Source organism: Lactuca sativa, chromosome 5 (assembly GCF_002870075.4).
Source record: "Lactuca sativa cultivar Salinas chromosome 5, Lsat_Salinas_v11, whole genome shotgun sequence".
In the NCBI taxonomy this organism is placed as follows: domain Eukaryota; kingdom Viridiplantae; phylum Streptophyta; class Magnoliopsida; order Asterales; family Asteraceae; genus Lactuca; species Lactuca sativa.
Genome location: NC_056627.2, coordinates 315161599 through 315188789, shown reverse-complemented (window position 1 = coordinate 315188789; position 27191 = coordinate 315161599). Strand labels below are relative to the sequence as shown.

At 38.0% G+C, this 27191-nt stretch overlaps 1 protein-coding gene across 1 annotated transcript; it reads right to left on the bottom strand.

Moving 5' to 3' along the window:
- Positions 1-3904: 3904 nt before the first annotated feature.
- Positions 3905-5058, bottom strand: LOC111887962 (uncharacterized mitochondrial protein AtMg00810-like). Its single transcript, XM_052763811.1, has 3 exons — positions 4943-5058; positions 4600-4834; positions 3905-3934 (listed from the first exon to the last, which is right to left on the bottom strand). The coding sequence occupies exons 1-3, from the start codon at positions 5056-5058 to the stop codon at positions 3905-3907; spliced, it is 381 nt and encodes a 126-aa protein (XP_052619771.1).
- Positions 5059-27191: the final 22133 nt, after the last annotated feature.

The following is a 27191-nucleotide window of genomic DNA, read 5'->3' as shown; positions in this document are numbered from 1 at the left end:
TGGTCAAAAGAAATTACTAGCTCCAATCAGTGAACACTAGGGAATTAAACTGCCTCATGCAACATTCGCTACAACGTCCACTATGGAAAGAGCGTTTTTCTGCTCCCCAAAGTGTCGTGAGCCTCTTTCTCGTTTCGATCTCTTTCTTCTGCTTCTTTCGCAATTCGAGCATTTTCGTTCAGCTCTTCATCGTGTTGCTTTCGCTTCCATTGATCTTCTTCGTTTTCTTCTTCTTCATCAATATCAACCATCGGTTCTTTCCTTTTTGAACCTGAAGCTACATTAACCTTCGGTTTGTTTTGCTCTGGTGTTTCCCCTGCTTTTGTAGTTTGGACTTTATCAACTTCTCCCCCTTGTTTTGGAGGGACAGGTGCCTTAGAAAAACCTTCGATTTTGTTAAGGAGAGTGATAGTGGGACGGAGCTTATCTGCCAAGTGTCTGCGAACATTAATTGTCAAAATGCAGTCGTGGATTCATGAAGATTGGAGAGAAACGAATTGACGTCTGCTATGCATCTTTTTAGAATAGCTCGTTCAGACTTGAGCTCCTCGATTTCTTTGTTCGCCTGTTTGAGCTTGACACACTAAGTTTTGCATTGTGTTGTGCGTAGAGAAGGTTCGTCCATTATCTTACTTTCAACCGCCAGGTCTTCTTGAAACTTTTTAAGTCGGGAAGAAATGGAAGTTTGAAACGCCGTGTTTTCAACGGTTATATATGTACGAACTCTGTCATAAAAGTCTTGGTTTCAGCCATAGTCTGGAACTCTGTCATAAAAGTCTTGGTTTCTAAGATTAGTTTATCGACTTTTTCGGTCGCTTGTTGGCATGAAAGTGTAGAGTCCTCAACTGCCTTGTTAGCTTTGGCAATATTAGCTTCATGTTCTTGCACAAGAGTGCCGAGCATACCCTTAACAGCTGCTTCAGAATATGCTTGGCTTGAGGAGGCTGTAGAGGATGCAAGAAGAGAATCCAGCTTGGTGTTCAGATCTTTGATATGCCTCTGAGTGATAGGGGCGTCATCATCACTATCTCTTTTGGAACGAGAATGGACTATAGTGAAAAGTGTCAAAATCTAGTCCATCAGCACCGAGAAGGTCTTTGGAATCATGTTGAGGTTGAAGAGAAATGGGAGAAATGGGAGATATGGTAAAAGTAGTTGCAAAACTTAAAGTCTTTGCCCCTGCATCAGATGTGTTGACATTGACAGGAGGTTTGACTGTAGTGGTAATCGTTGTGGTAGCGGTTTCAGTGAAGATAGGTAATTGTAGTGGAATAGAAGTAGGTGGTTGAGTATAAACAAGAGGTGGGCAAGGAGCAATTGTGGTAGGAATAGATGTGGAAGTAGGTGATAGTGTAATAGAGAAATTTACCTCTTGGTCATTTCAGTTGACAACATCCTCAGATTCGCCTCAATTTGCATCATCAGATTCGCTTTCAGATGAAGTTGAGGAAGGGATACGAACTTTACGAACTGCCTTCTTGACGTGCTTTCGTTTTGGAGAAGAGGGAGCAGGCTTGGAAGAATCGTCTTTTGTCTTTCGCTTTTTAGTAGTCTGAGTTAGGACAGATGGACCCTCTTTCGGTTGCTTCGGTTTCCCCACTTTTTGACCTTATCAGCTTCATCAAGTGTATGCTGCATCTCAGGAGTGATGACTTTGGGTCCTGAACCTTGAAGCTTCTTGTATTCCCCAATGATTTTGCTTGCCCCAGACACACACACCTATACGTGGATTTAGGAATTTATCCCACAAAGGAAAACTTGGAGTTGTCAGCAACGATTATCTTGGTAGTGTGAAATATGGAAATCGATGACATCGAAGAATCTGCCATGACTGGTATGTTGAGCTTCGCAATTGCGAGTTATACTACGATGGTCCAAAATCGACCACATGAAATCTTGTTGTGTCGAGTAGTGGAGTTTGTGCTTTGCACCAATTGAGCCCATATAACGGGACCATAGTCTAGGTTAATCCCATCGTAGAGGCCATAGAGGGTCGTCATGAAGGACTTTCTTGCGCAATCTGAACCAGTTACACGTTTAGAAAATGCCTTGAAGAGAAGGGTAAAAAGGCCATTCCATAGGGGAGGAAGGTTAGATTTCTTGAACTTGGTGATGGAAGTGATGAGATCGATGTACCCTATCTGATAGAACATATTTATGAGTTGAGCAGTGGAGATCGAATCTGGGTTTACCATTGAATCGTCATAAGCCAGCCCTAGAAGAGAGCAAAACCTAGCCTTCATGAGGGAAGTCTTCTTCTCAAATACCTCAGAGGTAATCTATTCCTCCTCTTTGATGTAGGTTGCTGAAGAATAAGCTTTTGATAGTAGCGACATCAGAACAACCTCAAACTTGGTTCGAGCAAAGACCAGAGGTGAGTACTTAAGACATTCGATGACTGGCAACATGAATGCATCGTATTTGAATGGAGTCAAATCGAGAATCAATTTTGGATTCTTTTTTATAGTGAGGAGAGATGACTGAGCAGACTGTTCTTGAAGTGAGGAAGAGTCAGCCATTATTGTAGGTCGGGGAAGAAGACGAACAGTTGAGAGAAAATTCAACTTTTAGGGTTAGTAAAATCTTTGAGAGTGGTAAGGAGTGAATCGTTGATTGAAAGCTCCTTTTATATGATTGATGTGATAGAGAGACAAAACCAAACGACGATTGTGTGACAATCCCTCATTTGACGCCTGGAAAAGTGGGATGTGACAACTGTAGCGCCTGACAGGGTGTTGGGTGACATCAGGCGGCGTAAGAAATGGAACCGTTTCAAATTCTATGCGCCTTTATTTCGAAAATCTTATCTTCAATTGCCGCGTCAGCAGCTTTTATCCCCAATGTTGCAAATTCCTTGTATTTTTTAGATGTATAATCACCTTTCGCTTTGGGGAAAGAAACTTCATAAGGGCATATAAAAGCAAATCTGTGAAACTGAAAAATGCCATAAGTGTCATGAACTAGACGTTTGGAAAATCATAAAGATCTTCGTTCAAGAGTGTGCCAACGATAAGGAAATGAAGCAAATTATAGCTGTGGGATTTAAGTGATGTCAATAAAGACATCAAACTATGGATCCCAGGCACAAATCTCTTCCTTCTAAGTCAAGAGAGACAAAGAAGTGTTTGTGTGGTTTCCCATTGAAGTACGAACATTTGTTTGTTAAGTAACAATGAAAGCCATCTTTTAAAGTTAGGCTAGAAAAGGTGGTTTCATCTTTAATCCAAACTACTAAACTTAACATAAGTACGAAAGTTGGATGAAGTACTTGTGTGACCGGTGTAGCCATAACCACAAGTAGGTTTGATATTATTTCAGTGACTGGGTGATTTTAGAAATCTCAAAAAAAATAAAACTGGATCTTATTGGTAGAAAAGTCTTGGTGTTAGAACAATTCATAAAGATCACGCAAAAAGAAAAAGAGATTTCGTGGTACAATCCACAAAGCTGGAGTTACGTCATTTCCATGGTGAAAATCTATAACTTTTAATGGTTCACTGTCAATTCATGTAAGGGTGTTAAATGTTGGGTTTCACTCAGTTCGTGATGAACGAAGATAAGATCATTAACTCTGATGTTTCATAACCATAAACCTCTATGGTATGGCTGAGAGTCTCAAGGGTTACATTTATGAGTATGAAGGCAAATTGAGAAGAGTGATGGTGGTTCCAGAGAAGTAAATGTACCGCTGCTATATGAATATGACCAAGCAGATAACTCTTAACTCAAGATGAAAATAGTATGGTAGCTCGTGACTAATGTGAATTTAACAGTCTAGTTTGGAAGAAACGAATGGTAGATTCGATTCATTAAGGCTTCACATTGACTCTATTGAGGCTTCGGACAACATGCATCAACACGCTTCTAGGGACACTTAGCTAGGATAAAGATATGGAAATTATACCTACCCCATCATTCGCTTTTGCAATTTAACCTGCAATGTTACTCAAACAAACAAAGATATTAAATAAGAAAAGAAAATATTTTTGTATTTTGATAATTTCTTAAAAGAAAGAAACAAAACAAAAATAAAATATTTTTTGATTTTAAATTTGGAAGATAAAAACATAAACAAATTAAATATTTTTGAAAGCTTTAATGAAAAAATAAAAGGAAACGAGAAAGCTTAATATACAAAATATACAAAAAGATCAGACCACGAGCGTTTGCTTAAATTTTTTTTGAGGCGCGAGCTAGGGCGAACGCTCATCTCAATTCGTGTCCTTGAAAAATCGGAAACGAAATAGAGCGAGCGTTCGTTCTATTTCGGTTGTCGAAAAATAAGAAGGAAAGCGAACAAGTAACCTAAAAGCGAAAGGGCTACTTTGAAAGTGAAAGTGGTTTTGGAATTTACTCAGCTTCCGACAAGGCTTTCGTGAATATGTCAGCCAATTGTTCTGCGTATCGAACAAAATGAATCTCAAGGTTGTCGTCTTCTACATGATCCTTGATGAAATGATACCTCAGTGTTATGTGTTTCATCTTTGAGTGTTGCACTGGGTTGTGACAGGTGCAAATTGCGCTTTTGGAATCACAATAGAGTGGGATTTGCTTCATGTTCAGACCATAGTCTCGTAATTGACTCTGAATCCATATGACCTGAGAAGTACAAGATGCAGCAGCAATATACTCCGCTTCGACTGTTGACAACGAGACACATGTTTGCTTTTTGGACTGCCAGTTGACAAGTTTGCCATCAAGAAATTGGCATCCTCCAGTTGTCCTTTCTCTATCTAACCCGCATCCTCCAAGATCAGCATCTAAAAATGCTTGTATGATGAAACCCGATTTCGCAGGATACCATATACCGAGTGAAGAGGTTTGTTTCAGATATCTAAAGATATTTTTAACTACCACCATATGAGGTTCGCGTGGATTAGCTTGAAACCTAGCACAATAACAAACGGAAAACATAATATCTGGTCTACTAGCTGTTAGATACATTAGAGATCCTATCATTTGGCGATAAAGAGTCATATCAACAACTGATTTTTCCAGAGATGGTGTTAGTTTAGTTCCGAATGCCATTGGAAGCTTCACATTAGAGTCTCCCGTCATGCCAAACTTAGACAGTAAGGTCTTCGTGTATACTTCTTGATTTATGAAAATGCCTTCTGGTCCCTGTCTTATATTCAAGCCAAAGAAAAAGTTAATCGGACCCATAGAGTTCATCTCAAATTTAGTTTCCATCAACTTTCTGAATTTAGCTGTCAAGCTAGGATTCGTTGAGCCAAGGAGGATGTCATCAAAATAAAATTTGGATGATCATTAAGTGGTCACCCTCTTTCTTGAGAAAGAAGGTTGGGTCAACCGAACATTGTTTAAATTTGGAAATTTTAAGGAAGCGAGTGAGAGTTTCATACCGGGCTCTTGGAGCTTGCTTCAAACCATAGATTACCTTGTCCAATATATAACAGTGATCGGGATACTACTTCTCATTCACAAAACCTAGTTTTTCCACGTATATGGTCTCTTCTAATTCTCCATTTAAGAAATCACACTTAACATCCATTTGAAATACTTCGAAGTTCTTGTGCGCCTCATATGCCAAGAAGATGCGAACAGATTCCAACTTGCAATAGGTGCAAAGGTTTCTTCGTAGTTAGTGCCTTTTTCCTGATAATATCCCTTAACCAATAGTCTCGCTTTGTTCCTTATAACATTGATTTTTCCATTTTGTTGCGAAACACCCATTTCAGACCAACCACAAATGTGTCCTTTGGAGTGGGAATCAATCTCCAAACCTTCTTTCTTTCGAACTCATTGAGCTCGTCTTGCATTTCCTGTACCCAATCAGAGTGATCGAGAGCAGTATTGACATATTTAGGTTCTATCTTGGAGACAAACGAATTAAACATGCAGTATTCCACTTGAGAGAATAAAGCAATCTGTTTCACTTTTAGTTGAGATCTTGTAAGAACTCCTGCAGATGATTCACTGATCACTTGTGTTTTTGGATGATTTTTGGTCCATTTCATTAGTGGAGGTTAATTTGGATCGTAAGATGGATCCAGTTCAGCATTCACATCATCGAATTCTGATTGAACATTTGTATCATCATTCACATCTGTATTCTCCCCCCGAATGATGAGACAGTTTCAAAGACTGGAATCGCTTCTTCCCCCTCGACTGGACTTTCGTGTGTTACAACTGGACGCAAATCCTCCCCTTTGAGAGGTGAGCTTGATGGTAATGATTAACCTTCCCCTACAATAGATCATTCGATTTATATGGAGTAAAAAGCTCCTCCTGAGGACTTGCAGTGTAGTTAGACTTGTCCCCCTCGAGTGTAGTGCGTGTGTTTTGAGGCTTATTCGCAGTTGATGGCTGATCGTGCATATCTTTTGCAGCATCATCAATGATCTTCTCCAATTCTTCTACCTTATTATCAACTGCCTTTTCTACAAATGAGATGGCCTTCTCAGGTTCGTCAAATAGAAGCATGAATTCTTCATAGAGATTGGCCGATGGAAGGGTCACTTGGTTTGTTTGAGGAAAGATCTCTTTGGTTTTACTATCATTCGCTTGGGTTTTCTTTAAGTAATTGTCACCGAACGTGACATAATAGGTTTCTTCAATCTTTTTGGATCATCTTTTTAGAACCCTATATGCTTTCGACACTAGCGAATATCCCAGAAAATGCCTTCATCAGCCTTCGCATCAAACTTATTCTATTGTTTCTTTGAATTGAAAATAAAACACCTGGAACCGAAAACATGGAATAACTTGACGTTAGTTTTCGTTTATTGATGATTTCATAGGGAGTGACAACGACTCTTTTAGTAAGAAGTGATTTGTTTTGAGTAAAGCAAGCGGTGGCAACAACATGAACCCAGAAGTAAAGAGGCAGTGATGTGAATGAAAGCATGGTCCATGCTGCTTCACACAACGAACGGTTTCTTCTTTCAATGACCCCATTTTGCTATGGAGTATAGGGATCAGAAAAATTGTGAGATACTCCCTTATCAATGAGAAATGCATCGAACGCTTGGTTCTTAAATTCCAGACCATTGTTGCTTCGAACATTGTGAACCACCTTTCGCAGTTGTAACTCAATCTGCTTGATAAAGTTTTTGAGCTTAGGAGTTGCTTCAGATTTCTGCTTAAGAAAGAACAACCAAGTGAAACGAGAAAAATCATCTACAATAACGAGAATATATTTGTTACCGTCAATACTTTCGATTGCATATGGGCCACAAAGATCAATATGAAGTAGATCGAGTGGCTCGATAACCTTTGTGTTCTCTATAGTTGGATGGATTTTCCTGCTTTGCTTTCCCATTTCGCAAGCAACGCAGAGATGATCCTTGTCATATTTCAAGAGAAGAAGATCTCGCACATGAACACCAAAAACTATCTTGTTGACATCTTTGAAGTTGAGGTGCGAAAGTCTCCTATGCCACAACCAACTATCATCTAAAGCGGCTTTAGTGAGTAGACGGATAGAAGGTTTCCCTCGTATCAGATTGATATTCAATGGATACATCTCTCCTTTGCGTTTGGATTTAAGAAGCACTGTTTTCGAATTCTTTTCGATAATTCCAGATCCTTCATCGTCAAACGAGACCTTTAACCCAGTACCAACTACCAACTGCGAAGCATTTATTAAGTTGTGTTGTAGTCCTTCAACATATGCCACTTTGCGAATTGGGAATTCACCATTCGTTATCATGCCATATCCTTTGATTTCCCTAAGGTCATTGTTACCAAACTTCACAAGACCACCATTCTTCAGTTCCTTGTATTCTCTCAACTCCTCTCTTCTTCTTGTCATGTGACGCGAACAACCACTATCGATATTCCATTCAGTGTCAAACTGTTTGTCATGTATAATTTGCAAAAATTAAGCAGATTTAGGAACCCAAGGGTGTTTGTGTCCACATGAGTCTTTTACAGTAACTGGATAAGCAATAGAAGGATTAATCATATAAGTTCGTTTTATTAGGGTTGTTTGGTCTTTCTTCTTTATTGAGAAAACCTTAATATGATTATCCTTTTGGTTTGCTTCTTTCAAGTTAGTTTATTTTTGTTTTTGTTTGTTTGTAATTTGAATTTTAACAAACTTTCGTTCTTCCTCCTTAGATCTAAAACAAGTGTGGGACTTTGAAACAATTTTCGCCTTCCCTTTATCGTGATGCGAGGAGGTGGAGGAGTGTGAAACTCTTGATTTGGAAACGAAGGTGGTATTGGGAGATAACTTATGATTTGAAGGATAGGTGGGTTTAGAGACAAAGGATCTATAATGAATTGTGTTTCATGGATCCTGAGGGCTGTGAGACTATGAGACGAGAAGCCTTTTGGATTCGCGTTTGAAGAGGATTTTTGGCTTTTAGAATTAGCATTTGATCCAATGTTCGTTTGAGGATTGAAACGCTTTTCATGGTGAACATAGTTTGGATTTCTTGACTTCCAAAACTGCTTTCTTTCCTACAAATTTTTGTTGTACCTTGCGTTTCATTGACGATTTTGTGCTGCGAACTGTTTAGCAAATTTGTGAACATTCGATTTTGCCCATGTCTTCCGTACAAGAGTGTTTTCTTGAACTGATGAGGTATCACTTGAAATATTCTTTGTTCCACTAGAGCTTACCTTTTCAAAAGTAGTATTAACCTTATTTAAAGGTTCAACTACATACCTTCCTTTTACTCTCCAAGTTGTCTTTTTAGAAAGGCCTACTGTTTCATCTGCATTATCAATTGGGGAGGACCAAAAGTACTTATCACACCCATTAGCATTATCAGCTTCAACTAAGGATGTTAGTTCAAAAGTTTGACTTTTAGATACGCCATTAACTGTGAAGACTTGGTTTGGTGACATTTGGACCTTTTGAAAGACATTTACCATTTCTTTTAGAACTTTTGGATTATTTTGAGAAAGATGTGTGAATTCAACTAAATTTTCTGAAATGAGAGCTTTCGCTTTTTCAGGTTCGTTTTTAAGGAACTGCGAACAGTTAGCCTCATCTTCTACAGATATTTCACTCCTTTCATTGTCCTCATCGAATTCAGAAATATTTTTGACATTTAATTTATTATCTGAACTCAATTTTGAACTCAATTAATCAAATTTCTGTGTAGTTTCGGTTTTAATCTTTAACTTGTCATTTTCATCAAGTAACTGTCTTAGCATGTCCTTGTGGTCTTTGGACTAAATGAATGATTCAATTTTGTCAAGTCCAATTCTATATGCATATGAGGTTTCATCTGATGAGGCGATAGATTCACATTGAAAACAATCAACATCAATTTCATCTTCCTTTAATTCCAAAGATGGCAAGACCATTTTATGAATTTTCTTACCAATTTCACAATCCAAATGCAATTGAGTGATATTAAAATAAAGCCTCTTAGCAATCAAACAAAAAAGGTTATGTTGTTTTAAAAGCTTTAAATTGTCTCGCTGAAAATAAATAGACTCGTCCCTATACCTAGAAAGCTCAGACTCTATCTTCTCTATGCACATCCTTCTTTCCTCACTCTTTGACGACACCCTGTTGATTTGATCGGTTATATTAACGTTTGATAGGCGATTTTGTTTCAAACTTTCACTTATACTTGAGAAGGTAAATTTCAAATCGTTTAATTTAGTTTCATAATTAGATACAAGAACATTAAGAGATTCAAGGATGGAATGTACCTTATTAATCAACTGATCACATTCGATGATTTGTGCAAGAATTGGCTTTGTAGTAAAGCAGCTATCATCCTTTCTTCCATTCGCTTCTCCTTGTCGTCCATCTGTTGCATACCCTCGCATTTGTGACATGTCATTTGTCACCATAAAATACTTTCCACCCACATGCGAATCCCTTTCATTCGCCACAAAGCTCTTTCCGTGAGTGGGCCTTCTAACCTCTCCATCCTCTGAATCAGTGGACCATACCTCCACTCCACCAAACTCATCATCATCATGATTACCCTACACAATCAAAGCAGACATCGATTTATCAGCTTTCATTTTCTACTTAATTTCCTCAAGCTTGCGAAGATGGTAGGCCTCATCATCTTGTCCCTCTTTCTTCTCATTCAATCGCCTCAGCATGCACTCTTTATCCAAATGATTCTTTCCATGAAAATAGTTTCAATCATAGAACGAATCACCTGCAAGTCATTTCCCTTTCTTTTCTTCTTCTTTCTGGAAGCTATTAACTTTCTCCTCCTTCGCTTTTTCTGAACTTTAGCTTCCCTTCCAATTTCGGTTTTTGTTGGAGGGAAACTTCTTCTTGGCGAATCTCTTACGATTCGACACCATCAAAGCGAACTCTTCATTTGTGAGCTCATAGTTAGAAAGATTAGACTCGTCTTCTTCCTCAACAATGTGTTTTCCCTTTGCAACCAGTGCCAACATACCCATGCTAGACACAACTTTCGCTTCTTTAGTCACCTCGCTTTCGTGTGACTTCAGGATACCCACCAGATTTGCTAAGGTGTAATTTCGGAACTGCTCGTGAGCTTTCACCGTTGATATCATTGCCATCCATTCAGACCTTAACCCATTCATGAGCGTTACCTTATGCTCGATGATTTCACATCTAATGTCATGTTTCATCATCCTGCTCAAAAGACGATTGTAGCAATTGAACGTTTGACTAAGATTTTCTTCAGCCTTTTGTGCAAAAGAACCGAATTCAGAAAGCAATAGCGTTTCAGTAGAATGCTCCAGATCTGCATCTGTTGAGTTAGGCTCTTTATGTCTGTCCCTTATGGCTTTGGCTGTATCGCAAGAACTTACAAGATGAAAGGTATCAGGCTGCAATGTGAATCTGATGATTCTCATTGCTTTGATGTTGCTCTGCAGTTTGTCTCTTTCATCAAGAAGACGACAATGAATCAAAATATGCTTAATGATTCAAGTTTCATAGCCTCAGAAGAGCTTGATGAAGAACTGCTACTGTAGAGGCGTGATCAAGGTTTACAAGTGATTTCAAAGATAAAAGCTTTAACATCCTACGGTGCATGCATGCACTATAAATACATAAACCCTAATAAATAAGATGGTTGGACAGGCCGAAAACCGTGTACATAACGGACTAAAAAAAATAAGCCCAATGATGCAACATCTACTAACCAACACACGGGGCGTGTTGAATTTACACTACAAAAGGATCACGAGCCGTGTTGACTAGAAAAGGGGATGTTGACTACACTGAGCACGACCCGTGTTGATTTGTTCTTTTTTGACACGAGCCGTGTTCAACCCAAAAACCAACTTTTGGCAGTTTTTCCTATTTTTCATATCACGGGAATTGGGACATTTTGACACCCACACAACATATCAGAGTACTTTTGGTGAGGGGATTTCAAAGGTTTTTTCAAGGATTTGATCGTTTAGCATCTGGAAACATTATTTCTCTTATTTGTAAGTTGCAGTTGCACATCATTTCCATCTTTACAATTAGTGATTTTGTTCTAGCCATGTATGGCTAGAACCCTAGTTTCTCAAACTTCATGTTTTGACTTCTTGGTTGTGATTTCAATCATATGACTTGATGTTTGCTTTTAATTTCTATCTAGTGAAATTGATTTTGATTTAATCGAATGTTGGATTCTAATTGTGATTCTTATTGGCCATTTAAATTAGGTTTAGATCATTCAAGTTATTAATTTTGCAAAATCCATAATTGTTTTGTGAATTAGACGAAGTAACAAGAATTAAATTAATTTCCATTAAGTGAATTTAGTGTAAATCTTTTCACACACTTTTACATTCCCGGACTTGTGAGGAGTATTGGGTGTTGCTGGGAACATTCACATAAAGCTTAATGCAATCTTTTAATCTAATTGTAAGAGCTTGTTTAGATTAGGTTAGTAAGGTTAGGGTCAATCAAAGAGCTTGTTTTGGTTAATTAATGTGGTGAATGGGAAGTGTTAGAGTTTGTTAACACTTTCAAGTACCAGCTTAGATAGAATTGAGCAAGTGTCATGTCATTTTGGAATCGCATTGCCAAGTTGTCATATATAGAGTTGGAGTCTTTATAATTTTTGAATTTAATCCATTTATTTAGTCATTTACTTTTGTCTTTAATTAGTTGTTCTAATCATTGCATTAAAAACCCACCTCTTTACTGTTGGTGACCAAAATACCTTGCGCAAAGAGGTATACACTGATTGTCCCGTGTCTCTGTGGATCGACCTTACTTGCCTTGTACTACCTTTTAGTACAATATTGTAGTGTTCTTTTGGAGTATAACATAACCTTTTATTTGTTGGGTTTGACACGCCTAACAGTGAAACTCGTTGTAAGAACTCATTTTCACATGCAACGAAAGTGGATTATAAAAATCAAAGGAATCTGATTATAAATATACAATAGTTTGTATTGAAATTGAATTAATTCATAGTCAAACCATAAACAGAGTTTACTGACTGACAATACATGGCATTGTACTAGTTTACACTTCATAGTTCAACATGAACAATTCATAGTCAAACCATAAACAAAGTTAACTGATTGACATGACAAGGCATTGTACTTGTCTTCACTTCATAGTTCAGCATTAACAATTCATAGTCAAACCTAATATTTCATAGTCAAACCATAAACAAATTTTACTTATTGACAAGACAAGGCATTGTACTTTTCTGCACTTTATAGTTCAACATGAAATTTTCATAGTCAAACCTGATGATTTCATAGTCAAACCATAAAAAAAGTTTATTGATTGACAAGACAAGTCATCGTACTTGCTTGCACTTCATAGTTCAACATGAAAAATTCATAGTCAAACCTGATGATTTCATAGTCAAACCATAAAAAAAGTTTAAGGATTGACAAGACAAGGCATTGTACTTTTCTGCACTTCGTAGTTCAACATGAACAATTCATAGTCAAACCTGATGATTTCATAGTCAAACCATAAACAAAGTTTACTGATTGACAAGACAAGGCATTGTACTTGTCTACATTTACATTTGTTATAAATGTGTAATACTCAAACGATTTTGCCCATTTGTAAAGTTATTGATATTTGATCGAATAAATCAGGCGTATGGCATACTACAGTTGTGTATGTGAACATATTATAAGGATATCAGGGATCCCCAAAAACCCTGAAAGATTATTTTACACTTGCCCAAAAATTGTATCAAGATTTTTAGTTACTAAATATTTGGGTTTTTTTATTTTATTTTCAACTAGATTTATCTTCTTATCTATCTTTATTTCACAGGGACTACAATGCAGGTTTATCTGTTGGTATGATGAAGAGATAGACCGATCTTCTTTGATAATAACTAACTTAGAAGATTCGAGTAAACACTTTGAATCTAAAAATAGGAAGTTGATGATAGGCTTAGTTTGTAGTTGGGTCTTGTTCTTGACAATTATTGTGTACAAGTTGTAAAATTTAGCTCTATTGTGTAACACCGTAAATTTTCAAACAAACTTTTTGATTTTAAATTACCAACATCACATATAATAATTCTCAAAATCTCAAGTGTCTATGTCATAAAATATTTCAAAATAGTTTTCAAAAGTAATTATCAAAATCCAGGATCCTCATTCATGACACTTTTCTCTTGTGTGTACAATCGAACCGTCGCCTTCCCACAATCCTGATAAGAACCTGAAACACATAACACATAACACAGTAAGCACGAAGCTTAGCGAGTTCCCAAAAATACCACATACACATATTAGCCACTCGAGGCAATAATTATGTAGGACCCTCCGGTCCGATGTGTCTCAGTGGGACCCTCCAGTCCAATGGCTCGTTGGACCCTCTGGTTCGGTCTGGGTGAGAACCCTCCGGTCACAATACTCGTTGGACCCTCCGATCCGGTCTAAGTGAGGACCCTCTGGTCTCATAGCGTGTTGAACCCTCCGGTCTGGTCATAATATAGCACCTATCGTTGGACCCTCCGGTTCGGTCTATATATCACATAATATAGCACACATCACATATCACACATAAATTGCATAACTCAGGCAAGCACATAAGATCCTCTGGTCACACATAATTACCACTCTAGGTAAAGTATAGTGAGAAGACTCACCTCGGACGATGAACATTCCCTATAAACACTACTGCCACGCACCGACCTCTAACTCTATGCCAAACCCACAATTATCCCAATTAGGAACTATTTCTCAACTCCCGCTCATTAGGTCTAAAGGTAGTCCACTAACTAGCCCAACAATGACCTAAAACCCATTGGGCCTACTAAGGCCCAATAATAAATGGGCTCTCCTGAGGCCCAAATCTCTCACATCTAATGGTAAGCCCAACTCAAGGGCCCAAAGCACATACATATAATCCTCTGGTCCAAGAATCTATTGCAACAAGTCCAAACTCCAGGCCCAACGCTCAAGGCCCAAAATGAGACTAAGCCCAAAAGTCCACAATGAGGTTACGCAGGGCGTACCTCTCTTGGTACGCTCAGCGTACTCACGAATCCATATTGGCCATCGGGGACACTGGGATAGTACGTGGGGTGTATAGGAATTACACTCAGCATACTCCCCTGATTCACTCTTTCTAATCATTCGGTCTTAAACAGTTAAGAAATTACCTCAATCCCCATATCTGGACTCCCTAATGGCACTTACTCCATAAAGTTAGTGATTTTAAGCCTTTGCTTGGCTGGAAAGGTCACAAACACCCAAAATACTTACTTCCTTATTTCAAAAACCTCCTATCTCATGCATGGCTTGATTCCAACGACCAAGATTGGATTTTTATGACATAACACCACTAAATATACTCAAAGGGACATATATTATGCTTTGGAGTTCAATAACTCATAATGCTTCAAGCTTTGGGACCAAAAACCATAAAATGGATCCAAAAAAAAAACTAGCACAACAATAAGCAAGTTCAAAACTTGATACCTCTAGAAGATGCACCAACAAGTGAATAACATAGATCCAAAAGCTAGGTGCTCAAGGTATTCTCATTCAAAGCTCCTTCTTCTTCAAAATCCAAACACAACAAGTGATCACCCCACTATATCCACATGAGAAAGCCACCAAGATTCAAACTTTATTCTTTCTGGAACTAGATCAACATGATTAGGGCTTTGATCCACAAGCTCCAATCCAAGCAGTGCTTCCTCAAGGAACTCCTTCTTCCACAATATGCACCAAAAACTCACCAAATAACCAAAATTCTCAAGAATCACTCAAATGGTGGCTTAAGGTCGCTTTCTAGGGTTTAGAGGATGGAGGCTAAAGATAATAGGGTTAGGTTATGAGATAACGAGCTTAAATAGGGTGCAAGACCCTAAAATAGCGTTCAGGTCTGATTGGCGTACACCCAACGTTCATATAATACGCCCAGCGTACTCTAAAGAACATGCACAACCAGCCCTGGTCAGTACGCCCAACATACTCCAAAATTACGCCCAGCGTACGCTTTGTGTACGTCCAGCGTACTCGGCTAAGCCTGTAAACCTCAAAACTTCTGAAGGCCATAACTTCTTCGTTATAAATCCGTTTCCAACGATCCTTATATCTACGAAAAGTTAACAAGAAGCCCTACGCTTCTATCAACTTCATTCCTCCTAAATCCCACTCGAACTCAGATCCGAAACTCATGGGAATCTCGCTCCGGCTACTTTAACATTACATTTGGGCTCTAAAGCACAAACCGAGCTCTTTTATCACACGACCTACCTTACCCACAATCCAAAAGGCCTAAACCATTCTCCTTCAAAGCCTGAAAACCTTCTCATACTCGGATTAAGGACCATGGGCCTTCAATCACAAAACAATCTAGAACAGGATGTTAAAATTCTCCGCCACTTAAATTAGATTTCTCCCTCGAAATCGTTCCTTTTCTTCCCATAGATAGAAACAAATAACTCAAGAAGCACAACCAGAAAATCTCTTAACATTCAACGATCCTTCTCTCAAGACAACCGAAACCAAATAGAAATTTCCCAAGACGAAGAAGGATGAACCCCTTTCCGTGAAGGTACCTGCTGTAAGTAACAAGAATTGGAAACAATAGTGGTCTATCTCCCCGACAGACCGCCCATGCAGAATATCACCCTGATAATCGCTCATCGAATAACAGACTCGGATGACACACTCCTAACTCTGAGTACCAGGTCAGCTCCCGACCTAACGGTTGAACCTCCAAGGGCTACCCCTTGCACACCCAATAAAATAACTTTACAACCCTTCTGCTCACAATAGCTATCTCAGATCATCGGGACACACAAGTCATGTAGTTTGCTTTAGCCCCAGAGAATACTACAACTTATCTGAAATCGTCTCGCCTTCGACCTCCGTCGTATACCAACCACTGATTCCATCGTTTCACGGTTCTTCCCATACCGATGAACTAACTCACTTTGGTCTATTACATCTGATGGAGAACAATACTTCTCAAAATGAAGCCATCTACGAATCTGAAACCTCATCTTGCCTACTAAACATACGAGCGAATCCAGACTCAAGCCAGAGAGTCGAATTCAACAATAAAATTGGAACCACTCAATTCCAATCTGGTACTCAACTCGTGACCCAAGATTCGCAATCCATGCGTACACCACTTCTCCAATTCCTTTCGGTTGCGATAACCACTACTCAACTCATAATATAACGATCCCTGACAAATATCGAGATCTCAGTCTCTCCCTTGGTTCAACCACCAAGATCCTACAGACTCAATTGATGAGGCTACACAAGCCTAAGAACTCTTCTGCGCCATGCTCTGGCTGGTGAAAACTACGGCTCCCCGTAATTCCACATCGCTCTCCCTCTGACTAGTGAAAGCTACGGCTCCCCATAGTTCCATAATGCTCCCTCACTACTTGGCGAGTACCACCTCCCCCCCACCCCCGCCCCCCCCCCCCCCCCCCCCCGTAGTATCGCCACACCATCTCGCTGACTGGTGGATACTACAGCTCCTCGCAATATCACCACACCCTCTTGCTGACTGGTGAATACTACGGCTCCCCGCAGTATCACCACACCTCTTGCTGACTGGTGAAGACTACAGCTCCCCGTAGTGTCACCGCACCCTCTCACTAACTGGTAAATACTACGAGTCACTATAGTATCACCACACCCTTTCGTACTAACTCAAGGATGATGCAACTACCTGCAGCCTTACGGTACTTTCTCTTACCATCCTACGGTCTCATTCTCCAGTCGATGCCGCACTCTGCATCCATTAACCCATGTTTTGCGGCTAATCATAGACAGATGTGTTGGATTAGTGTCTAAGTCCATAACTATTTTGGTATGTACTTGATCCGATGGTGCATGGTCCTTTTGGGTTGCCTTCACCAAAGCAACTTGATTGGAGAAATAAATAGAAAGAGAGGTTATTATGATTTATTAATATGTTATAAGAATAATATATTAAAGGAGAAATCGTATTTTTTTTTAATTAATATTGGTCAATAATTAATTAAGAATTAATTTTGTGATCAAATGTAAATAATTAAACTAGAGGGGTTGAATTGTAATTATGTGATAGTTACAAAATAGGGCAATGGTTAACCTTGTTAAAGGATGGACGAATTCAAGGATAAGGATATCCTTAAAATCGTCCAAGGTCCAAGAGATAGGGATTTTCAAGGCTTATCTTATGGTTGCTTGATGGGCAAGTAACTAGATAAGGATAAGGATTGAAACCCTAATCCCAACCCTATATAAAGACCCCTAAGGCCTTAGGATTTCGTGCACTTGATCCCTAGAGCATCTAAGGACGAATTTCTACCTCTCTCCTCTCTCTTTATACCTTCTCCACTTGCTTATGGTGTTTGTAAGCCATTAGAGGCACTACACTTGTGGTTCTTGCTTTCAAGACTTTGGGTTTGAAGATTTAAGTTGTTATTACAATATAACAACAAGAGTGAAAACATAGATCCAATTCTAGGTTTGCATGCACACATAGGATTGTTTGTACAAAACCCATCAGTGGTATCAGAGCCTTTGGTTAACTTGTTTTCAATTAGTATTATACAATTGTATTATCTTGACATATTAGGGTTTATAGCCAATAAACCCTAGGAGGCTAGAAATTTCGAGATTAGGGTTGCTATACCCTAATTTGCGAAAATTTGAAAGGGTTTCAAATCCTTTACTTAAGCCTCAAGATTTCGAAATCTAGGGTTTGAAAAACCCCATGATTTTCGAAATTAGCCTCCTCCCCAAGATAAGATCCTAAATTTTAGGGATTTGGATTATCCCATATCTTGTAATTATCCTCTAGTTGTTATATATGGTAATTATAGATTTTTCATTATCCTAACCATAATTTCGAAATCTAGAGAGATAATTAAGGGATTAGGATATCTTAAATGTATAAATGGTAATTATCCTCATGATTTAGATAATCCCTTATGATTTAATAATTAAATTAATAGTCTAACTCAAGATAATTATTAAATCAAGAGTTTTAATATTTATTTTTTTTTAATTTAAATGTCATAAATTCGAAATTTTTTAAGAAAGATTAAAACTAAATTGTTTTGAAAAGTTTCAAAACTTGCCCTCAAGTTTTGGAATTTAAAAGTTGATTAAAAGTTTAATTAGGAATGTTAAATTGTAAAACCTTATTATAGTTTTGAAAAAGTTCAAATCACACACTTATGGTTTTATTAATTAATTAAGGTGTATAATTAAAAGAGGTTTAATAAATCCATAAAGTTTTTGGTTTAAAATTTAATTGAATTAAAAGTATAATTGTTAAATTTGACCTCCTAATATTTTAAAAGTGTAAAATACACCCTATACTATATATAACAGTAAAAGTCTAACACTATATATATGTATGAGTAAAAGTCAGTCTTACCGTTAGTAGGCCTCATTCACGAAACTAGTCTATAAGGGGTGTTTAAGGAAATTGTGTATAAAATGGCGATTGAATGGGTATCCACTCTTACCCACCGCACTCTTGACTAGTGGAGGGTCGTTAGCCGAACGGATAGGATAGGACGAAACCTTCCATTATAAGTATAATGAATTATTAAAGTAACTAAATGTTTTCATAAAATTCCCAATCTTAGTTACTTAGGCAAAAAGTGAATTGATGCAATTCCATTAAATTACACTTTGTGCCCTTGCAAAGACGTTAGTGGAGCGTGTGTGGTTTACCAGCACACTAAATGGTTCTGAGCAAAGGTAGCAAAGGGTGAGTCAATGTTTGTCATAGTTTGGTGGAGCGTGTGTGGTTTACCGACACATCGAATAGGTGACTGTAACATGTGAGGGCACCATGTAAGTTTGCATGGTTATTCACACCTGCTTTGTGATCCTCGGCATCCTAGTCACAAACAAGAGGGGCATATCGAGATTTAAACATGCCATTGAAAGTTCAATGAATCTCAAAGGATCTAGGAGTTTTCATAGATTTAAAACTTCAATTCTTTTTTCGTTTTTCGTGGTGGAAATTAGTGAATCGTCATTCACTTACCTTCAAATATTCTGCAATTAGGGTTACGACATCCCTCTCCCGAGTTGTAGAATATTGTGTTGGGTCCTAGCCCTTGTAACTTATTTGGGTGATTTGCTAAGGACTCATTCAATCAACTAACTTGAATTCGTTTTCTCCCGTATTGTAGATGTCAAAGTTCGACAACTATGGTTTTCCCAAATCCCGTGGAACAAGCATTCCACATGAAGATGATATTCCACGATTCGATCGAGGAACAAGAGATCATACTTCACTTCCTCCCCCTCCTCAAATTATTCTCCCTAACCCACAAATTCAAAGGCTTGAAAAGTTCAAGATCACTCAAGCCCTTTTGGCAAGTAAACATAAAGAAGGAAAGTCGGTGTGTGCACACGTCCTAGGAATGAAGTCACACATTGATAGGTTAAGAATGTTGGGATCCGTTGTTTGTGAGGAAATCGTTGTTTATTGGGTTCTTGAGTCACTTCCTAACTCGTATAGTGAGTTCGTAAGAGAGTACTATATGATGAACCACGACGTGACCCTTATAGATCTCACATATATGCTTATTGCTGCTAAAGCAAATTTGATTGGTGAATCTGCCTTCAAGACCTCTATGGATATAGATAATGACAACGAAAGACATGCTATGATCGAAAAGTTTGATCATAAGAGAAAGGCAATGTCTGAAGTAGTTCCATGTCATGTTCCAAAAGAGTCAATTTGCTGTTATTGCCAAGAGAAAGGGCATTGGAGATGAAGCTGCTCCATTTACCTAAGAGATCTAAGAGATGGGAGAGTCGAAACGTATGGCTCTAATATAGGTAAAATCCATTAACTAACTCTTTTAAGCTTCTATTCTGGATTCTTAATACATAATGTGATAAGATTACAATTGATGTTTTATAGGATCGAAGAAAAGAAAGGAAGCTTAAGGGAAGAAGTGAGCAGAATCTATCCGTGAAGGAATGGATTTCGATCGCATTTCTCGAAGATTAGATTCTTGAGCTACTACTTAGAGTTAGAATTAGATTGCTAAGAAAGATGTATTAGCATAGTTTTTCAATGAATTGCATTGTAAGGATAAATTTTTCCGCAATAAAATAAATTTTGATTTTATAATATTTATTTATCCTTGCAATGGCGTATATGAAAAATTGATGTTTGAATATTAGCAATAATGGATTTGGTTCTTATTATGTTATTTATGGAAAGTCGAGAATTTGCCAAATAGGGAGAGTTTCTCATCGCCCAAAGTTTCAATTGGACCGGAATTTGGAATCACGTAACTTGGTTGCACAATGAATGAGAAATCTCATATTTGATAATTAGACTAATTCATTGACAAAGTGTCAAGTGAAGGACTTGGAGATCGAGCACACAAAGTTGCATGTTGATCAAGTCCACCATAAGAGTAACAATAATATTCATCATGATTCACTAAACGTTTGGTAAATATGATTATACTTACAAGATTAAGTGTAATTATGAATTGATTGAAAAAGTTTAAATCAATAGCAAAACGAATAAGAAGAATCGGGTAGGCAGAAAGATAAAAGTTTCTCCATTCTAAGAAGAAGGGAGAGTAGCTTTTATGCTTTATGATAGGTCTTAATGATTAAGAACCATATCTCAATTGATCCTCTAAGTGAGTCTTAGTACAATCGTATGTTTAAGAAGAGGAATCAAGGATTGAAGAAATGGTTAAATCAAGAAGTCAATCATACTTCGTTCCAATAACAAGTCTTAAAGTTAAGATTGTGACATTAAGTGAAAAGTATTAAGAAAGGTTTATAACATTCATCAAATGTGGAAAGTTGTGATGTCTTGGATAAGACAAAGACCAACTAGGACCAATTTATGAAGTGTTTTGATAAAAGCTACACTAACTCTTGAATATTTGTTTGTCAAGAAATGGTTGTTGACAAGAGAATCTTATATGTCAAGGAGTCAGTGGGAGTCTTATTGGTCTTGAAAGGTTTCAAGAACAAATCAAATAGACCTTATCGATCATCACTAGCACACGAGTTGAGGTTTACAACCTATCATGATGACATTATTTTGTTTCCGTGCCAATCCAATCGAGTTAATTATGCATGTGAGTTCTATGAGTTCTCATAAAAGGCAAAGCACCTTAATCAATGAAAGGTACATTGATAGGAAAAGGTGGGCTGCTTAACGACTTGGAAGACATGGTGGGCAGCTGTGTTACCATAAGGCAAGAAATCAAGATTAAGAAAGTTCGATCCATATGAGTTTGAATTTGTCGTAAACTTTGGTTTTGACAAATTCACATGGATAGAAACAAATACACCGTTTAAATCTAATTGTCATAAGATTTCCTCCTTCATGAAAATGATTGTGAGGAAATGCTTTCACTAAAAAATATTTTAAGAAGATAGTGATTGTAAAATTGCATTCTCAAATTCGATTATGGTTACGGTATCCCTTTCCATAATTTGAATTGTGAGGTTTGGCAATTGTTTAGACACACATATGAACTATCTAAGGCAAAGGTGTATAAGATTAAGAGGCCTTGATAAAAGATTATCAAAGCATTAAGTATTAGAAACATGCACTTAAGAAATTCAATAGGTATTGTTCTTCTGGAAGTTAGCTGTTTCTGAATACATGTCGAAGCTAGTGGGAGCATAAGTGTTATGTTTATAATAATCATCATGATAGTGGGAGCATAAAAGTTATGATTGTATGATTATTAAGGAACGTATTGCAATTTGGCAATATTAATTATAGAAAACAAGAGTCATTCTTTGCAAAGTTGTAAGGAAGGAATAGTTGTTTTGCTATAATTAAGGGAGAGAATATTATGCTTCATTTCAAATTTAAAGGTTTAGGTTGAGAAATGTTAATAAATTTAGTCAAGGGTACATAGTGTGTTCTTAAAATTTCGATTATGATTACGGCATTCCTCTTCACAATTCGATTTTTGAGAACATAGCAAATAAAACATTATGCGTCGTGTCGCATACGATTCGGGTATAGGATCGATTGCAAATGCTTTAATGTTTGACCATTCTAAAATTTTCCAAATGTCTAGGCATTTAAAGGGAAAAAGGACTAGAATCCGTTTTGACTAAAATAATTAAACAACTATCAAAGGACAATCCAAAGTTCGACGAAGATTGGTCACTTGTGAGTAGTTGGAAGTATAGTATTGGAAAATATGGAAATGTTTCCATATTGGATGGACCATATCGACATTATTATGAATAGACAAGATTCTATTAAGAATAAGTTGTCATATGGAAAATATGGAAATGTATCCATATTGGGAATTGAATATTGAAAATCTATGTCTAGATTAGATACTTTTATGGAAAAGGATGTTCAAAGAATGTACTTTGAGTGAGAGACATCACGTCTATGGAATTTTCTTGTAACAATCTCCGATAGAGGACTTTGTAATATCATTGGCAATAGTCTTTGTGACTTTTGTGCAGTGACATTACGAAAGGATCGTTGCATAGAATGTTAGAATCTAGCATAATCTATAAGTAGCAAGAATTTGATATTCTTACACTTATGAAAAAGGATTTGGAGTTGTGAAATGAGAATGATTGGAAGTGTGTTCAATTTGATCTATTTCACAAAGTAAGAACCATAGGTAAACATTGTGTGCATGCTGAGAGCATGGGACAAGTGTAATAATTCTAAGTAAGAAGTTGATTACCCAAAACGACAAATAATGAGTAATCAATATGGTGATAAATAAAAGGTGTTTTATTTATACTCAAAGGTTTGAGGCCATATGAGATTAGTATTATTCTTGTGTTTCACATTTGCATGTTTTGACTTCCAGAATAATTGAGTTTATTAAGAATAATCGAATTATTCGAACGGGCCACAGTCGTTCATATGTTGGAAGTAGATATGAATGAAGACTGTCGTGAATTGGTGTGTGAATTGTCTAAAGAGCATTAGACATAAGCAAATGTTTGCTGCAACGTTCATGAGTGCTTATGAATATGAATTTGATCATTGGATTAAACCCACGCTCACTTGGATCACTCCATGAATTGTATCACGAGTGATTGGTGAGACGATAACATCTTATATTCTTCAAACCGAGATGCGTGAGTTGTATCTTGCAAATCGGTTACACATTGATAATATGTAAACGCACTAGTAACTTGGTGTTATAAAACATATTGTTGTGTGTGATTTGGTGAGTGAGTGCAAGCGAGCATTGTATCAAAGTTTATCCGTTCCTTTTATCCAAAGAAGGATAAAAGCGATATCTTTGGGCCCCTCGATGATTTTGTGATGACAAACGTAAATGTTTGGCCGGGCTAGGGCTAATTTGATTTGTTCAATTAGTCAGTCGTCATAAATCGGGAATCGAGATATAGTACAAAGAGAATGATTTGAAATAATATCTCATATGATATCTAGAATGGAGGAATATATGATCCCTTATCTAAAGGACATGGTTACTGATAAGATCAGAGTGTGACAGCGTCTTTGAGAGCTACGATTGCATATCAGGATCTGAAGTCATACGCAAAATAGTTATTAGACTTATCCAAGTGGGAGACTGTTGGATTAGTGTCTAAGTCCATAACTATTTTGGTATGTACTTGACCCGATGGTGCATGGTCCTTTTGGGTTGCCTTCACCAAAACAAATTGATTGGAGAAATAAATAGAGAGATAGGTTATTATGATTTATTAATATGTTATAAGAATAATATATTAAAGGAGAAATCGTATTTGTTTAATTAATATTGGTCAATAATTAATTAAGAATTAATTTTGTGATCAAATGTAATTAATTAAACTAGAGGGGCTGAATTGTAATTATGTGATAGTTATAAAATAGGGCAATGGTTATCCTTGTTAAAGGATGGACGAATTCAAGGATAAGGATATCCTTAAAATCGTCCAAGGTCCAAGAGATAGGGATTTTCAAGGCTTATCTTATGGTTGCTTGATGGGCAAGTAACTCGATAAGGATAAGGATCGAACCCTAATCCCAACCCTATATAAAGACCCCTAAGGCCTTAGGATTTCGTGCACTTGATCCCTAGAGCATCTAAGGACGAATTTCTACCTCTCTCCTTTCTCTTTATACCTTCTCCACTTGCTTATGGTGTTTGTAAGCCATTAGAGGCACTACACTTGTGGTGCTTGCTTTCAAGACTTTGGGTTTGAAGATTTAAGTTGTTATTACAATATAACAACAAGAGTGAAAACATAGATCCAATTCTAGGGTTGCATGCACACATAGGATTGTTTGTACAAAACCCATCAAGATGATCACACACCCATCCCGAAATAAACATCACTACTCCTGACGGCCACCATCGTGACAAAACTCCTTTTCTTACTGCAATTCACATTCTTAAATAATCTCTTATCTAATCTTCACTTCCCCACAACACACAACTTTGGAATATTCCAACTCTTACGGATGAATCGTCAACGACTCAAGACATGTTGACGAACATCCAAAACTTCCTCCTCTATTGCTCTAAACCCATGCAAGTATACACATACCGGCCCTAGAGTTGGTTACCCAATCCACTTCTACCCTTTCCAAAATGCACATACAACCCATACTCTAAGCCCAAAGTTCTTCACCGCCGAAGTTATCCTTTGACCCAATCGCCTCAAATTTTACCATTAGAACCTTGAAGAATTTATTATCACCACATGGTATCTGTACAACAGCCACCTGCCGTGGGGGCACTCGTCCTTTCCTGAACACATACATCCTGCATTACATTGCTCTGCACTTTGCCTCGGCCACCAATAACCCTGGTCTCATGCATTCGAGCCGCAGGTCTCGATAATCATTCTCTAACCGCACTTGAACGAATCAATGATCCCTTACTAAAAAGCTAGTTCTCCCCGACTCAGGGTTCGAACAATCACCAATTGGCACATCCACAATCTACTCAGTAGATTGTCTCACCAATTATTTCACACTTGACTCTTGAACGTATTACACAATCATCCCAGGGCCTTTCCAAAGGAAACCAACCAATCTTCATATATCCCGTCCCAGACAAAATCTCAGAATCCTCCCCACGCGACTACCACTGGGCATCTTGAGGCCTCAGACTGACACACCGTCGGAAACCCCACTGTTCCGAATCCAATATGTCTCTAATCCGGAAATAGTGTCCTCTCACGCACTTCAACTCTAACTCGTCGACCCGCCTCCCAAATTGGGAATAATCATAAAAAGCATAGACCTCATTCTCATTGTCGATACACAACATAGACCACGAGGGCCACCACCCCAATATACCCCTTTTCTACCAAAAACTGGTAATAAAAGTACGTTTCCCCCAACAAGGAACCTCCTTGTTCTCATCCATCTTAGTCCCACTAATGACTCTTTCTTGGTATAAGGATACCTCGCAGCAAACATATTGCCCAAATACTCTGGTTAACAGGTCACCACACTTGCTACCCCACAGGGTTTACCTCCAACTCAGAAACCCATATGCCTTCTGCTCCTTACAGAAAATAGCACACTGTGGTCACAGGAAGTGGCATCCCCACTATCGGCCGACTGCATAGCTCAACCCATAATCCTCCACGAAGCACCACCTCTACTCATTCCCGAGTCTTGCGAGTCTAGTTGTCATCTCATCTAACTTTCTAGGAAACCAACTCGATTTCCCTCTCAAGGTGTGCTCCCTGGAAACTCGTTCAACATGGCTCTCTGGCCCCACACTCTATCACATCTGATCTTAATCTAATTAATCACAACAGAATAACTGATAACACCAGAAGCACTAACCGCCACAAATCATGGTACTCGAACCACGTGATTACCCCTCATCTACTACGGATCATGGTACTTGAACCATGTGATCACCTCTCATCTGCTAGTTAGATCCTCTGGAATTTTCCCTGTATCGAGTATGGGTCCTCTGCTTTCAGTAGTACAGGACCATACTACCTGCCACATCTACCCATACTTTCTACATGGATCATCCCAGATTTCCTAAGTAGCTGCACAACCTCCTCAATCATCAATCCCGTCAAACCTGGTTGCTCCCTTGCGAATACTCTTCCTCTATCAGTATACTCATCTGACAAGGGTCACTCCCTAGACTCTTCCTAGGCTCTCACACTTCTCCGCCATCAGCTGTTGAAGAACTCCTCATGATGCCAGCCATCTACCTCCTAAATATTGTCATATTTACTTAGTAGCTGACTCCCGTCATCAAGAGTTCCATAAAGAATGAAGCAAGCAGCATTCGGGCATTGAATATTCTCTATCAACACATATAACCACTTCAGGTTACAACTCCGCTTGCTATACTCGTACTCAGAAGGTATCACCGAGCTGAATCAACTCCACCCCTCGCGGGTATCTGACTACCATCTCAGTAGGCTCCTCAATGCTCATCTAGGTATCTCTCCTAGATTACTCTTCTACTCAGATCCCTCTCTAAAAACAATTCATGTTGGATACTCTTACTCCACACATACTCAAAAGCAATTCACAGATAGCCGTAACTCCTAGGCTAAGGCATCACAAATCAAGCCACTCTAGTCCTAAAATATGAAATACCTAGCCTACTCTCCAGCATGCATTACATATCTCATAACAACTTATAACACATAAGTAAGGGTATTTTGGCAAATCACCGTTCGGGCGCTGGCTGATTATACACACTGCTCATTTCCTCTTTCTCTTAAAAATTCTCTTACTCATTTTAAAAATGTCGTTCCTTTTGAAAACTTTTCTCAAATCCTTAGTTTGAGTCCAGACATACCCGAAGGTGTATCCGAATCCCTCAAACCAAGGATCTGATACCAACTTGTAACACCGTAAATTTTCAAACAAAATTTTCGATTTCAAA

Excerpts from the sequence above, each read along its gene's own strand:
- LOC111887962 (XM_052763811.1), bottom strand. The coding sequence starts at position 5,058 with ATGACGGGAGACTCTAATGTGAAGCTTCCAATGGCATTCGGAACTAAA. Across the intron at positions 4,835-4,942 it reads CAAATGATAGGATCTCTAAT|ATATCTGAAACAAACCTCTT; the intron begins GTATCTAACAGC and ends AAATATCTTTAG. Across the intron at positions 3,935-4,599 it reads CTGCATCTTGTACTTCTCAG|GTTAAATTGCAAAAGCGAAT; the intron begins GTCATATGGATT and ends GTAACATTGCAG.